This window comes from Hesperophylax consimilis, chromosome 14 (assembly GCF_061612785.1).
Source record: "Hesperophylax consimilis isolate HC1 chromosome 14, BYU_Hcon_1.0, whole genome shotgun sequence".
NCBI classification, from domain to species: Eukaryota; Metazoa; Arthropoda; class Insecta; order Trichoptera; family Limnephilidae; genus Hesperophylax; species Hesperophylax consimilis.
Genome location: NC_142849.1, coordinates 37,496,965 through 37,514,415, shown reverse-complemented (window position 1 = coordinate 37,514,415; position 17,451 = coordinate 37,496,965). Strand labels below are relative to the sequence as shown.

Sequence of the window (17,451 nt, the reverse complement as noted above, 5' to 3'; positions counted from 1 at the left end):
TGTTTTTGACTGAGGAAATTTATTTACGGTGTAATAGTTTTACCGTGAAATTAACTGAGATAAGTTGATTAATCAATTTTGAACATTTTATAACCTTAATTTTAATTGTGAAGTCACGAATAGTGTTTTGTATCTGTAGTCTAAACTGACGTCTTCTGCACCGTGTGACGCTCTGCCGTAGCTCTCTTGTTTTATGTGCCTCTGCGGTTTCGTAAATACCTAATAGGTCCTTGTTCTGTGATTATCTCTTCTTCAAGGTCACCATCTCTTTGCAAGTGGATCTCCTCCTAATGCATATCTGGAACCGGTTCTTCACTGTCCTCTTCAAACAAACCCAAAATATTTACGGTGGAACGTGCGGCAATTCCATCTCGTCTCTCCTCAGACACAGTCCGTTCTCTGTCAGGCATCTTCCGCGGGTCAAGCACATGTCTTGGTATGCCATCTACTTCGATGTTGTTGACTGAAGTAAGTCCTGTCACCCTTCCATGCACGATGTGCATCTCCCATCTAATGGTTTAACCGCAAGAAGATCGCCCACTTAGAGCTCAGTCAATACTTCCTCTTCTATATTCACTTGCGCAGAAGGGTGTCTCCACGAGTGTGAAGTGTGAACTATACTAGACAGCGCAATACCTCGATCATCCTGACTTTTTGCAGCCAAAGATTGTACCGAAACACTGCCTGCAGGGGATCGCTTCCACTTCTGGCTGCAGTTCTCTTTATTGTTTGATGATGTCGTTCAACTATACCGTTTCCAGCTGGTCGGTATGCCGCGCAAAATCTTTGACGAACATTCCATCTCTTACACTTATCTGTAACACTGTAGGAACAAAATGCAGTACCATTGTCCATGAGAACTACTTTGGGCGGGCCTCTTTCCCGAAACACTTCTTCCAAATGTCTGATAATCGAAGCTGCATTATCTGACTCGATTTCCCGCCACACGGCAAATCTACTTGGACCGCAATCGATAAATGTGAGTAAACATTTCCTACCGAAATGAGTAACATCAACTGCCAAGCGACTCCAGGTTGTCACAACATTAAGATTACCCGCTTCATGGGATGATGGTGGAGGGTCAATTGTCTTGCATTGTACGCAGGAACGCACGCATCTATCGACGTCCTTTCTTCTCACCTCGAGATCGACCAGCCGGGCAAGATGAAGCGTTCACTTTACTCCAAAGTGATGCTGAGCATGAAGAGTTTCTACGCTTAAAGCACATGTTTGCTCACCAGTTCCACTTTCAAGTCTCTCCCACCTATCTTCACACTCTGAGGAGTCTCTTTCACAACGTTTCCTGTCATGGCTACTCTTTGCCCGGGTCTTGCAAACCCTAGTAAGTACATCAGTTTTATTTCTACAGGACAACAAGGGTGATCGACAATCTCCTTCATCAACTCCAAGCGTCACTTAACGATCATCTCTGACACGACTACTCCCGGTCAGTGTAGATCTCACCCAGCACAAAACCGTCGCCGAATCTGTAATGATCTCCAGAGTTTGAAGATTTCACTTGAGAGTCAGATTTAATCCCTTAAGGAAGGAAAAGTACCAGCATTTACAAGACTTAAAACAGACATTAGAAAAGGATTACCACTCCTTTAACGATAACCTTCCGCATCATTAAAATCATTAAAATGCATCTAAATAGACTGCCTCGACATACACATACATTGTTGTGTTTTATTTTGTAAATGTAAAATTCCTATCTCCCAAATTTTCCGCTAGGTTGTTCATAAAACTGTTCGCAGAAAAGTATGTATCTTTTGTAAAATGCGTATCTCCATTCTCGGTTTTTACGTAAACTTCCTAACTCCGATTTGAAATAGAAAGCCTTAACTTACAAAAGTTTAATGATTGAAAAAAAATTTCCAAATATATTATATGTTCGAAACATAAATAAAAAGAATAAGCCGTCTTTCATTTTTTTTCACTACGAGGTTTTTTGTGCCTCCGGTAAAATTTTACATTTGGGAGTTACGCATTCTACGAATTAATGCGACATGTGTATTTTCTTTTAATGTAAAATTGACTAAAATTGTACGTAATTACGTATTTTGGTTTTATGTGCCTCTGCCAGACTTATGTATTTAATTAAACTTGTATAGTAATTCATCCGGTGGAACCGATACTTTGCCCAGGTCATTGTTGTAAGGAAAATGGCTGGTGTATTTATCATGTGGTTTTCTATTGCAATTCCCTAGTATACCTTATTTTTTAAAGACAAACATTCCCGGGTTACGAATAACCAGACAATATTTGAAAAACTCCTACTACCACCACAGTAAATGGAATATGTTGCTTGTGTTGTGATGGAGGACTTAGACAGCCGACGAATTGAATACACAACGCCTGGTGGGAACCAAACGCGATGACAACTGAGCCACCGACTGGTTGGTGTTCGGTATTCAACCTATTTTGTTAACTTGAGGCTTCCGGTTGAAATGACTTTGTAAAACAAAAATGTAATGAAGCAATCAGACTACTTATTGCTGTTCTATAGCTAGAAGAATGAGACGTAATTATTAATTTAGTACCTATTGTTAATATGTATTAATTTTCCATAAATCAGATCTATTCTGAGCGTGTGAGTGACTTTTAACCCTTTATAGGTTCTAAGCTAAAAACGGATAGTTTTGAGACCTGCAACATTAAGGTCTATATTTCTTTATGTTTACAAGTTATAATCGCCCTTATGGGTTGTAATCATTCTGAGGTAACGCACAGAGGTCTTGAATCGAACCAACCGCCCAGAAGTTCGCACATGTTGAGTAAATTTACGAAAATCGCATCGTGGTCAGTTTCTCTATAAAATTATCAAAGCAGTTATTCTCCTGTAACGCAAATAAATAAAAGTAAATTTTTCCTTACCAACCTGTCTTTTTGTAATGAAAACAAATAATTTTGATCATGTTTTTTTCTTACCTAAATAGACTAAGCAAAAAAAAAAAAGGTTTTTCTGTTCATCACGATGAATATAGAATACATAAATAAAACCATTAAGGGCGTATCGTTTAAAAAAAGTTGTCCCATAAAGGGAAATGAAATATTATGTACGAATGTAAATGTCAGACTTACCATTGCGACAATTGTAAAGATGTGGATTTGGCTCTCAGCGTAATCTAGTTCTACCTTAGTTGTCAGAATAATCCACATGGACATTTTTAAAGTATCATTTCTGATTTCCTTGAATTCGCCAAACACTTCTTTTTCCCCGGCCCGATAATCTATGCGGAATTTCATGGCGTCAATACTCAGTGCTCCGTCGGCATCTGTCACATAATAAGCACAGTCTGTTTCTCCCACATACAGCTCCTGGAGAATAAGGACAAAGGAAACATTCATTAATAAAATATTTTATGGGAGGGGGTGATGATAAAGGGCAGGGGGTGTAACACCACACAAGAGCCCCAACTGGCCCCAAGCATCTGAAGCCAGTGAAACTATGGCATCCCCAATTGGGGTGTGTTGTGAGGTATCCCTCTTGTATCACGAGTTTCCGGACACCGTGTATTTAGTACATGCAAATCATTTGACAGAGCTCACTTTGAATGCAAACTGATCTGAAACTATCGCGAGTTGAACTGTAGGTACGAGTGTACAACTAGTTCAAACAAGTTTGGAACACCCGCCTGCAATTTCCGCTACACACCCAGTATTAAAGAAGCCTTACAATCCGGGTGATCTCCAAATATAATCACTGCGGTTTCAACCATTGTCCAGCAAATATATAGTACAGTTTACAATCTGGGTGATCTCCAAATATAATCACTGCGGTTTCAACCATTGTCCAGCCAATATATAGTTCAGTTTACAATCTGGGTGATCTCCAAATATAATCACTGCGGTTTCAACCATTGTCCAGCCAATATATAGTACAGTTTACAATCTGGGTGATCTCCAAATATAATCACTGCGGTTTCAACCATTGTCCAGCCAATATATAGTACAGTTTACAATCTGGGTGATCTCCAAATATAATCACTGCGGTTTCAACCATTGTCCAGCCAATATATAGTACAGTTTAAAATCTGGGTAATCTCCAAATATTATCACTGCGGGTTCAACCACTGTCAAGCCAATATATAGTATAGTGTCTAAATAGCACAGCTAATAAATTGATGTTTTCCAGAAGGGCACAAAAATAAAAACAAAATGAATAAAAATACCACACTTGTTAGTTAGTTGGCATAGTTAGTTAATAAAAATAAAATGAAGTACACTTTATTCTGATTATCTGCACCTTATTATTATTTATTTTTAATCTCAATAAAACAGAGACAAATAAATGAAATGAAACATTAAGATTTTTGACTAATATTTAAATATATTTTACCTCCACTTGACACGTCCCTCCTTGAATGACTGGAGGATTGTCATCTATATTCTTGATGAATAAGTACAGAGTGTTGGTAGTGCCTCCTGCATTGAAATCTAAAACATATCTTTGTTGTGCGGAGATCTCGTAATCTTGTTTTTTGGTGATGTACAGATACCATGTTTTGCCTTCAACTGCATCTCCTTGTCTTATTTCTGCACCCAAGTTATTATTATTGCCCGTATAAAAGGTCTCGATAGAAGGCGGTGTATTGCCTAAAAACATAAATAAAGACTTTTCATTGTATTCCTTATAGTGAATAATATGTATTTACATTTACCTAGTGACCAATCGAAGTTTTTGTTTCGGCCAATAAATTTTCATTATTAAACGGTTCATTTTCTTCAAATAATAATTAGTTATTGTATTGCAAGTGTCTAATACAGTGCTTTTCAAGGTGTGGGTTGTGAGACATCAATAAATAAAATTAGTAAAACATATTTTTAAAGACCTACTTGTTATACTTGCAAACAATGGTTATAATTTTACAGAAGAAGTAGGTCACTAACAGAAATTAAATATGTACCCGTGTGATACAAATTAATGCGACGGGTCCGCTGGTCAACTAATTTGTCGAAACTTGACTCTGTGTTTGAGATAAAGAGTATGAGGTCATCTTCCAATTTTAATTTGTTATTTTTAAGAAGCACGCACCATTTAACACGTAAAAAGGCTGGTGGAAATTTGAGGTACATATAAAAAAGGTTTTTACAATAGGTTTTTCCATGGAAACTTTTGCTTGATATTGAAAGGGGAGTGTCCATTATTGCAATAATATCAGTAATGGTTAATGATAATGGTTCATGTACATATATGCGTTGTAGTAAATACATTGCAGTTATACATGTTGTAGTGAGTACATTTCAGTTACATGCTATAGTAAGCACATTGCAGTTATATGTGCTTATAAGCACATTGCGGTTATGTGCGATGTAGTAAGTACATTTCAGTTATGTGTGCTGTATTAAGTACATTGCAGTTATGCATGCTGTACATAGTAAATACATTGCAGTTAAATGCGCTGTCGTGGTATATGTATGGTAAAGTTGACACTAGTGTGAGTAGTATATTGTATTTAAGAATAATGCATAATATTATAGAAATAAATGAGACAAGGATATTTTTGATTAATTTAACCCGTAGGAGCCGGCAAGAATATTCAAGAAATAAAAATACATTTTTGTTAAGGCCAACATGAAGACAAAACCATACGTGACATTTTAATTTTTGTGTTTAACAAACCCAGTAGAAGTAATATCCAAAGGCGAAATTAATGTTAATGGTCGACACTGAAATTGCAGTGCTTTGTGACGTGAGTGGGCAAAATTCTTCAACACTGAAATTGCAGGGCTGTGACTCCTAAGGGTTAAGGCGAAGCTTAATGCCAAATCACTATTTTGATTAATCTTTATAACGAATTGATGTACATTATGAAAACCAAAAATATGCTTTAGTTAAATTGAAAGTTTTCTTATCGCTTCCCTTGAGTAGAATAAAAATTAAAAAATAAATTACTCAATAAAAAATATAAACACAAACTACTTTTAAAAACTTTTAAAAAATATAGTTTTATAGCTAAGATTTGATTTGTTTTATAGCTGAAGATCTGTGACAGTTTCACTTGATTATCTTTTTTGCTTTATTATAAAATTATTTACAAAATAAGTAAAAATCAGTTTTTTGCTTGAAATCGAATGTTTCTAGACTCCGTTTGTCAAGCAATTGTAATGCCTATTACCTACGATATAAGGTGTACTAAGAATATACACATTTTTGGCTTGTAGCTTCCTCTTAAGTGGATATATATTTTTTTATAAGAATGTTTTAAAATATTTCTTAATGGAATTCAATATTTGAATCTTATCCTGAATGCTTCTGGCAGGCGATTGAAAAAGATCTTCCTTGGTAAGTACAATGATTTTGTGCAAATAAAGTATTTGATTTTGGGCAGTTTTCAGTTAAAAATTTGAAATTTCTTTTTCTTTTATGATTTGAATTATTGAGTTAGGTATTTTAATTAATGTACTTGAAAAATAGTGTTTTAAGTCTTCAGTAACCTATAATTTAACATTTTCCCTTCTTTTGTCTTCTCTTTTGTTATTGATAAGGGTTGAAAGAAAATGTCGTAATATACTAATCCTATTCACCGTATATTATCTATTCACCGGTTTACAATTATTATTTACCATATATTATGTGGTTTTCTATTATTTTTACCACATTATATTGTATGATAAATAGGATTGGTCCAAGCACTATACCTTGGGGGATTCCGTGGTCTATCTTGAACACTATTAATAAGATTGATTTTTACGACTTGCCAACGATTTTTTTAAGTAGTAGTGAACTATTCAATTACTTTGTCATTTAATTTTTTCATTAGCTTCTCATGGGATATACTATCGAAAATGATCATCAATATTATATGATTATTATAATGATTATCAATATACCCGATTACTGATTAGTGATTACTAATGATTCGTACATTATATATGAAGTTACATTAGCTATAGCATCTTGTCTGCTGAGTGTTTTCATAAAACCGAACTGGTTTTTGTGTAGTATTTTATTACTTCCTAGGAAATCGGCAATTGTTTATTCACATTTCTCTCCTATGTTTCAAATTCGACAGATTGGGCGATAATTAGTTACTTATTGTGGATCTCCGAATTAAGATCAAATCGGCAAAGAACATACTTTTATCACTTCAGTGTATCAGTCACTTTATAATAATAAATTGGGGACTTTGTTCAATTTTTTTTAATGTACAGGGTTTTCCAATAAGAGGTGTTATTTTGATATTCAATCGTAAAAGATCAACTGTTTCGTTGCTTGTGTGGCACGTAGCGCCGTCTTGTTGAAATTAAACGTTGTCCAAATCAATACCATCCAATTCCGGCCATAAAAAATCATTAATCATCTCTCGATAGCGCAATCCATTCACCGTAACTGTTGCTCCATCCTCATTTTCAAAAAAGTATGGTCCAATGACTCCGCCGGACCATAAACCACACCAAACAGTCACACGTTGAAGATAGAGAGGCTTTTCAACAATAACTGTTGGGTTTTCCGAGCCCCAGATGCGACAATTTTGCTTGTTGACGAAGCCACCGAGGTGGAAATGGGCCTCATCACTCAAGATGATTTGCATTTGATTCACTCAAGTGAATTTTAATAATTTCAATGCGTTTTTGAAGCGTGTATCGTTCCATTTTTATTAATGGCGTAGTTTCTACTTGTCAAATGTCAAAAAATGATAGCTTCAAAAGTAACATCTACCGAAATAGCGGGCTATTCAAAATAGCACCTCTTATTGAAAAATCCTGTTGGTCTGCTCTGAATACATTTTAGCAAAAAGAATAACTCTGGCTACGGTAAGTTTTTAGATTTTCACGGCCAAAAGCATTTTTGTTGTTTGTTTTTGGGGTGTTATGCCGTGTTGCGCTAACTCCTTCTTTAGCCGACGTTTCGGACAGCGTTGCAGTGTCCATCATCAGGGCAGATCCGGTAGATCCGAAGATGTTACACATCAATTACACATCTTCGGATCTACCGGATCTGCCCTGATGATGGACACTGCAACGCTGTCCGAAACGTCGGCTAAAGAAGGAGTTAGCGCAACACGGCATAACACCCCAAAAACAAACAACAAAAAACTCTGGCTACATTTATAATTTTCGTCCTTCGCTCTCCTAACTAGCCTAACTGCTTCATACATTTTCTTTTGATTCAGGCAAAAGTCATGAATTTTTCGTTCATTTCAAACGAAGTAAAGCGCGAAAAGTAAACCAATTTTCTCATTTAATTGATTTCTGGTATTTTGTGGAACTTATCTACCGTGTGAAAACAGATTAACATGTATTATTATTAATTTAATTTACTGTACCTGCGTAATTGAATAGGCCGAGAGTAACTTCACCAACAATTTCTTCATCCATTGTTATAATCTGGCCCTGCGCAGTGACGTCTCCATATACCAACTCTTCCCTTGGGTCAATGTCCAGAAAAGGTGGTGTTTCCCATGCTGGAATAAAATATTATAGTAAAATAATTAAAAACGTTATCTATTGCTCTTTTCTTTACAATTGAATTGTTTATTAGTATAATAACCCTTTTCTGCATCCTTTGCTTCACCCAATTTCGATAGTAGAATTTTGTCTCTTTGTATGTACAGCAACAATTATTACTATTCATTTTTCTAAAAACTAACTAACTAACTAACCATCACGCTGTTTCCACGCAGGGGTAGGCAGAGAGGACTGACCGCCAAACAACTCGGTCTTGGCACACACTCCTTGCCTCATTCACATTCATACATCGTCTCATACATACTCTTCTATTGTTCTGACTCTTGACATGGCCCGACTCAAGTATCTGATTCACTTGGTCGTGCCATGTCTTCCTCGGGCGTCCCCGAATTCTGCTACCATTCACATTTGCATCGTATATTCTCCTTACACTCCTTTCTTCGCTCATTCGCTCTACATGCCCAAACCATCTAAACGTCCCTTTCTTGATCTTACTCATTACGCTTACATCAGCCTTGCACTCTTTGCGGATCTCCACATTCCTCACACGATCATACATGGTTTTACCACACATCGCCTCACAGATCTCATTTCAACAGCATTCAATCTACTTTCAACCTTTCTTTGCCAGTTCCATGCCTCACTTCCATACATCAGGGTAGGCACCAGCACTCCATTGTGGACTGCTAACTTCGCTTCTTTGGACAATTTTTTGTTAGCGCCAACTGCGTTCAGTCCTCCATTAATAGAGTTACCTGCATTTACTCTTCTTTCAATATCTCTGTCAGCCTTCCCATCTCTCGTAAACATGCTTCCTAAATACACAAACTCATCCACCTGCTCCAAGTATTCCTCATTCACAGCTATATTGCACACTGTTTTCGTACTCTCTCTTTCAAACACCATTACTTTATACTTACTTACATTCATCATTACCTCATTCTTCATGCATACTTCGTTCATCCTAGACACGAGAGACTGCAGATCATCCATACTATTAGCAATCAGCACCGCATAATCAGTATACAAGAGACAACATACTTTCAAATTACTCAAATTCACGCGCAATCCCACCTCTTTCAATTCTTGCATACAATTATCCATGTATAGATTGAATAACCATGGTGAAATTACGCAGCCTTGTTTAACACCTTTTGTGATATCACCCCGTAAAATCACCGTTCACCCTAACACATGCAACGCTTCCCTCATACAGAGACGCAATTGCCTGAGTCAGATTCGTATTCACTCCGTACTTGGACAACACCTTCCATAGCTTTTTCCTGTCGACTCGGTCGTATGCTTTCTGTAGATCTACAAAGGCACAGAAAAGTTTCTGGTTTTTTGCCAGAAACTTCTCAGTGAGCATACGCAATGAGAAGATCTGGTCCATGCAACCCCTACCACTCATAAAAGCACCTTGCACATCCCATATTTTATCCTTTGTTTCCTTTCTTACTCTTTCAATCAAAATTCTACCATACAGCTTGCCAACTGAACTTAGCAGGCTAATAGCCCTATGATTCCCACATTCCATACGTGACCCTTTACCTTTGTATAATGGCATGATCACAGCCCTTCTCCAATCTAAAGGCGTGTAACCTTCCTTTAAACATTGGTTAAAAAGATTGCACACCCATGTGAGAATTATACGGCTACCTCCTTTAAAATATTCAGCAGCAATATTGTCGAAACCGACAGCCTTACCATTCTTCATACACTTAATTGATCTTTCTATCTCATCCATGCTAATTTCGGTAACATTCACTCCATCATCATTCATATCTGATTCGCCGCTGGAATCACTGTCACTCACTTCGCTTTCAAAGACTTCCTCGAAATACTTCATCCATCTCTCTTTTATTTCTTCCTCATTCGTCAACATTTTTCCATCTTTCGATTTTATCACTTTCATGCTTCCGTTTTCTGGGAAATACAGGGACCTTTTGACTTCCTTCCAAAACAACTTAATATTTTCTTGGAAATGGTTTGTCATTTTCATTCCTTCTTCCTCTTCCAGGCGTTTCTTTCTTTCTTTCACTCCAACTCTTACTTTTTTCTTACATTCCTTATATACTTCTTTCGCTCGATCCTTCTCTTCACTGGAAGCACTTCCGGAAACCGAAATCGAAAAAAGTATTGGACACGAACAGGTTCCACTCTAAACATACTTCAAGTATTCTGTTCCCGTTGTCATTCGTTCTTTTATCCACAAACATACCTAAGGCCGATTCAAATCCGTCACGTCTAATTCCCACCCACCCATTCAAATCGCCTGCCATTATAATCCTTTCATTAATGTTTTTCAGTCTCATTACATCATTCACACCAGTCCAAAAATCATCTTTCTCTTCGTCACTCTCAGAATTGACAGGGGCATAACAAACAACAAGAAACACCCTTGTCAACCCGATTTTGAACCTGATCCACATTATTCTCGGACTTACTCTGGACTGACTCTGGTCTCTCAGACCAAATGACGAGCCTATCATTATGCTGCAGTGTACCGCTCCCTTATTTCATACTCTCTGTTACACAAAGTATGTCCAAACATTTGCTAACCATTGTGTCACACAATTCATTCACCTTTCTTTCCATACCTCCTCTAATATTCCACGTACCAATTCGACATTGTTCGAGTTCCTTCCTCCTCTTTGCACCACCGAAGGGTTGGCGATGTGATGGATAGCGAGCCTCATCGACACCTGTGTCGGCCATTCCCTTCTACGAACTGCTTATCTAGTCTAACATACTGATACTTAGGTATAAATCACTAACATACAAATTAATACAATATTTAACTTAATCCTAAATTCCAAATGAAAACCATTTGTGAATACGTAATTTATGTACGTCTTTTGAAATTATTTAGTTTTTCATTTGAAGTTAACGGCATTTTGACATAAAATTCTAGTTTCTCCCCTTATAGCAATTTTAAACCAAAGAGTTCTAAAATTTCAAGATTACCATTTACATACATTTTTTGTTCTTAGGCAAAGCTCAAATTTTCGAGTATTTATAAAATCCAAAAAGAACCGATTCCAAAAATAGCCGGTAAGTAATATTGGGCGATCCAGTGGTAGCAAAGTCACAGAGAAAGTACAGGAAAATTGTTGTACATGAAGTTGGATTCATAAGTTTTAAATTTTGACTTTGGCAAACTCTAGAAATTTTTAGTGTTGGGAAATGTTTATTTTCTGTAACAATTTCTTCTCGGAAGATGGTGAAATTGGTGTGGGAAATAGGTGGGGAAATTTATTTAAAGACTTTTTGAAATGTGAACTTTCTGGAAAATTTTACGGAATTTTGATTTTTTTGAACAGAAAATTCCTCCAGGAAATTTGGAAAATTATATAATATGAAGAACTGTGTGGGGAAATTTTTATAAAAACAAATATCTTTTTGACATCATTTGAAGTTTTAAAATTTTCCATGTTTTCAAATTTTTATTTTCCTGAAAAAAAAATCTGGAAATTATTAGAATATTTATCTTTTTGATTGTGAAGTTTATCGTCTTATTGGTTTTTGAAGTGTGGGAATTTTTTAACTGTTGTAAAAGTTTTTTATGATGAAATGAGAAATTTGATGTTTTGTAAATTTTCATTTTGACATTTTATACTGTTTGAAAACGGTTCTCTTTGATGTCAGAGGGCGCCACTTCTGCTTAAAACAATCCCAAACTGTACAGTTAAGGTAGGCGAAACATTACGTTATACGCATCATTGGTTAGGATATTTCAGCATATCGCTTGCCATACAATTCCAATGGGAAAGTATGGCGAACGATATGCTTAAATAAGCCAAGCTACAAAAATATAGGGCGCTTATAGTGTGGTCTGTCGAAGGGTTCAGATGAGGTTTTTTTCTTACATCCAGTGGCGGCTCGTCACTTTTGAGTGTGATAGAGTGCTAAGTTAAAATTCGACATTATTGATATTTTTTAGTCCAAAACGATTTTTTGTAGGAAGATTTTCAGGAAATCTGTGCGGCTAAATTGAAATTTCCTTACAAATTCTTCATACAAAAACGACGTTTTCGGCTAATGCTCGGCTCGTTTGTAATATTAGCACTATAGTACACCCAAAAGTTACGAGCCGCCACTGCTTACAGAATGTGCAACCTTATAGCGATAGAAACTAAACCATGATGATTGAAAGGTAAACAAACGGGTGCAACCTGTAAAAAGTGAGGTGTTCTTTAAATTGTTTGTATGTTTATGTATACTTTCAGAAATTAGTCGTAGTAGAAGGTGATTTTACATTCTACGGTAAATTAACATTCAAATTTGAGATAATTCCATGGAAAGTGTTTTTTATCATTGATTTGAATGTAACTTATAAAAACTAGAAAGTATCGAATTCGGGAGGAAATCGCCGCTGTACCCGTCGAGATGTTCCATAATGCGGCAGAAAACTTCAGAAATCGCCTTCGCCAATGTATTGCAGGGGGACATTTTTCTGATGTCATCTTCAATAACTTGATTTATAAAACGGCATGATGTACCAAATAAAATAATATAAACCCCATTTCTGTAATTCACGCCGTTTTTTTTAATATTAGCACCCTATACTGTCATGTAAATTCAAACATAAACATGGATACGATAAAAACAATATATTGTAATCAAAGTGATTTTATTAAACCAAAGAAAGAAGGAAGAATAATTTTAAAAAATATTAATTTAAACCGCACAAGAGTCCCAACTCCTCCGAACCGTCTGGAGCCAGCAAGACTATGGCATCCCCAATTGGAGTATGTTATGAGGCTGAAGGCAATGGGGAGAGGAAGGAGATGGGAAAGAGGAAGGTGGAGAAGTGCATGGTTATTCAGATGAGACACTGAGAGTATCTTCCTACTATATTACTCTGGAACGTACCGCAAATGTACTGTATATTATTTTTAATGAGTAATTTGTGAAATAACACAGAAAATAGTAATGATCAGAACTAGGGTCGGCTCCATGTTGGCGCAATCCGCTACGGGCGCCAAATTGTCAAGGCGCTGATAATACCTATCACAACATTATTGAGATTATTTTTCACAAATTCTGCGCTACGCAAATATACAAATATACAAATAATGATGATAACACCTACCTAGACGACTTCTGAACCCTTGTACAGTTGTAGATTGCATGCTATTGTCAGTTTATTATATTGTCATTGTTAACTAACGAAGGTTGTCACGGTGTATGTAACTCGTAGGTACCCACAGATCCGACCATGATCAGAACCCGTGTACAGTTACAGATTGCTATTGTCAAGATAAGAGGTTAACTAACGAAGGAGGTTACCGTGGAGGTGTAGGTACCCACAGATCCGACCATGATCAGAACCCGTGTACAGTTACAGATTGCTATTGTCAAGATAAGAGGTTAACTAACGAAGGAGGTTACCGTGGAGGTGTAGGTACCCACAGATCCGACCATGATCAGAACCCGTGTACAGTTACAGATTGCTATTGTCAAGATAAGAGGTTAACTAACGAAGGAGGTTACCGTGGAGGTGTAGGTACCCACAGATCCGACCATGATCAGAACCCGTGTACAGTTACAGATTGCTATTGTCAAGATAAGAGGTTAACTAACGAAGGAGGTTACCGTGGAGGTGTAGGTACCCACAGATCCGACCATGATCAGAACCCGTGTACAGTTACAGATTGCTATTGTCAAGATAAGAGGTTAACTAACGAAGGAGGTTACCGTGGAGGTGTAGGTACCCACAGATCCGACCATGATCAGAACCCGTGTACAGTTACAGATTGCTATTGTCAAGATAAGAGGTTAACTAACGAAGGAGGTTACCGTGGAGGTGTAGGTACCCACAGATCCGACCATGATCAGAACCCGTGTACAGTTACAGATTGCTATTGTCAAGATAAGAGGTTAACTAACGAAGGAGGTTACCGTGGAGGTGTAGGTACCCACAGATCCGACCATGATCAGAACCCGTGTACAGTTACAGATTGCTATTGTCAAGATAAGAGGTTAACTAACGAAGGAGGTTACCGTGGAGGTGTAGGTACCCACAGATCCGACCATGATCAGAACCCGTGTACAGTTACAGATTGCTATTGTCAAGATAAGAGGTTAACTAACGAAGGAGGTTACCGTGGAGGTGTAGGTACCCACAGATCCGACCATGATCAGAACCCTTGTACAGTTGTAGATTGCAGCTATTGTCGAGATAAGAGGTTAACTAACGAAGGAGGTCACCGTGTAGGTATAGGTCCCACAAGGCCGACCCTACGCGGGCGCAATTGAAACAGTTCGCTCCGAGCGCCGTAGTGCAAAGGCGCTTAAATACAATACCAAACACCTAAAAGTGCTTTAGAATAGATTGTGCAAGACTACATCGACTTGACATCAGTTATTCGTAGCGACAAGAACTTTGTCAACAAACTCACACCGATTGGTTATTGTCAAACTGTCAGGCAAGCGGAAAGCAGTGCTATCATTGCTTGCATGACTACCCCTGATGATAACATGAGATTTTAAAAAAGTATATATATTATTTATTTATTTATTTATTTATTTATTTATTTTTCATGTTCTCCGTAAAACGGTTATTCACCAATACATTATGGAGAAGATTACAAATTAGACAAAAAGTATAGCAAAACACATAAAAAGGTCAGTTTCACTACTTTGTGACATACGTCAAAAGATAATTGTTAAACTGCCTGTAGGTTACGTTAAAAATGTCGATGGTCAATGCAGACTCGTTGAGCAGTTCAGTCGCTCTGTTGACTGGGGCGTTCTGATAGGCAGAAGTCCTCGCTTTTGGAGCATAAAAAAGGGTATGGGACCTTCCACGAGTATACTTGTCTGGGACATATAAGTTAATCTCTTTCAAAATAGGTGGATTATGTATAGTTCCAGAGATTATCTTAAAAAAATGTTTTCCTAAAAATATTTTTCGGCGGGCTTCTAATGTATTAAGATCGAGCATTCCTGCTAAGAATAAGGATGGATACAGGAAAGGGTAGTACATATATTCCCTCATATATAGGTAACGCATGAATCTCTTTTGTACTTTTTCTATTTCAAGAATATGGTTTTGCTCAGAAGGGGCCCAAATAATGGAGCTATATTCCAAGATACTGCGAACAAGTGCTTCATACGTTCTTCGGATTGCGATTCCGTTGGTAAATGATCTTGAATTACGAAGAACAAATCCAAGCATTTTGTTGGCACGGGAGACAATATCAGATATATGGGATTTGAAAGAGAGATTTGCTTCAAAAATTACGCCAAGGTCTCGAATCTCATTTTTACGTGTTAATTCATGTTTATTAATGTGGTAGGGGAACAGGAATGTATCTTTGGACCTTGTAAATGTAACGACACTGCATTTCTGAATACTGAAGGGTAAGTTGTTCAGTTCCGACCATTTGACAAGAGAATCAAGATCGTTCTGCAGAAGAATGGAATCGATGTAACTTTTGATTGCTTTGAAAAGTTTTATATCGTCAGCAAAAAGGAGATATTTTGAGTGGTTTATAGTGTTGCCAATGTCATTGATGAATAAGAGAAAGAGAAGGGGTCCTAGATTCGATCCCTGGGGAATCCCGGAGTTAGTTTTGTATTCGTGAGAGATATGGTGTCCGTAACTGACATACTGACGACGATTGCGTAAGTAGCTAGCCACAAAAGCGAGGAAATTCTGAGAGAATCCGATGTCACTTAATTTTTTTAATAAAATATCATGGTCGACTTTATCAAATGCTTTCTCGAAGTCTGTATAAATCACATCAACAGGTACAAAATTTTCAAATGAATTATTAATATAGGTAATGAGATTCATAAGATTCGTTGAAGGTGACAGTGTGGGACGAAATCCGTGCTGATTTTCGGTGAGTGCGTGTTTTGTTTGGTTATATATCTGTGAATAAATTATGGTTTCTAAAAGTTTTGCGGGTGCTGACAACACAGCTACAGGTCTGTAATTATCTATTTCTGACTTTTTTCCTTTTTTATGTATAGGCGTTACTTTCGTTAGTTTCCACATTTCCGGAAATATATTTTTGCGAAGTGATAGGTTAAAAATATGTTTTAGAGGTTGAACAAAATAACTTGCATATCTTTTGAGGATTATAGGTGGAATACAATCTGGGCCGACGGAGTATTTAGGTTTTAGCTTATGGAAAGCTGTAATAATATCGTCATCGTTAATTTCATGAATTTGTACAGGTAAAGAGTTAAATGACGATGAAGCTATAGAGGATATGTCAAGTTTGGGTATATTGTCGCTAAATACTGATTGAAAATAGTGTGCGAAACCTGCGGCGATCTCAGACGATCCATCATATTTATTGTCTTTGTAGTCCATGTGGTTAAGTTTGTCACAGCCGCGGCGTTTATCGTTAGTGTAAGACCAAAATCGAGTTGGGTCTGTTATTATACTGTTCTCGGCCTCACGTGTAAAGTCAGTGTAGGCCTGACCAATTAACCGTTTGATTGATTTTCGCAAAGTTTTAAAGTTAGCTAAGGCATGTTCGGATTTTGTTTTTTTCCAAAGATAGTGCATTTTAGTTTTTTCTCGTATGAGGTGAATGATTTCCCCACTAAACCATTTCGGATATTGTCTAACATCTTTGAGCATACGTGTAGATCTTTTCTTAAAACAAATGTTGAAAATATTATTGAGCTGTTCATAAAACATTTCGACAGCTAGATTTACGTCAAGGCAATCGTAATGATTCCAGTGATGTTGTTCTAAGGCATTCTTAAGTGTGTTATCTGAGCTTTCGTGGAAAATCCAACCCATGTTTATGTCTGGAGGCAATGTGTCTGTTTGTATATGTGATTGAGTTGTGTAATCGAATGTGAATGAAAGTGAAGGGTGATGAATATCCTCTCTGACTAATGGGGAGTTATGGCGGCAGATAACAGCATTTTTAGAATTTACATTACTTAATACTAGGTCTAACATGTGTGCATTTATGTTATAAACAGTGTTGAATTGTGTTAAATTATAAAAAGAACAAAAGTAATCGAAAACGTCAATTGGGTTTTTCCCTGAGGGAAAGTTAAAAT

At 37.0% G+C, this 17,451-nt stretch overlaps 1 protein-coding gene across 1 annotated transcript in view; it reads right to left on the bottom strand.

Annotated features, from left to right (window-relative positions):
* Nucleotides 1–17,451, bottom strand: part of LOC149418258 (cadherin-AgCad1-like) — a 77,246-nt gene that overhangs the window by 34,225 nt on the left and 25,570 nt on the right. Inside the window, exons 3-5 of the mRNA XM_089639828.1 lie at nt 8,274–8,411; nt 4,343–4,599; nt 3,085–3,321 (exon numbers count right to left, since the gene is read on the bottom strand). Coding sequence (XP_089495954.1) covers nt 3,085–3,321; nt 4,343–4,599; nt 8,274–8,411 — 632 coding nt within the window. The remainder of the gene's footprint in view (nt 1–3,084; nt 3,322–4,342; nt 4,600–8,273; nt 8,412–17,451) is intronic.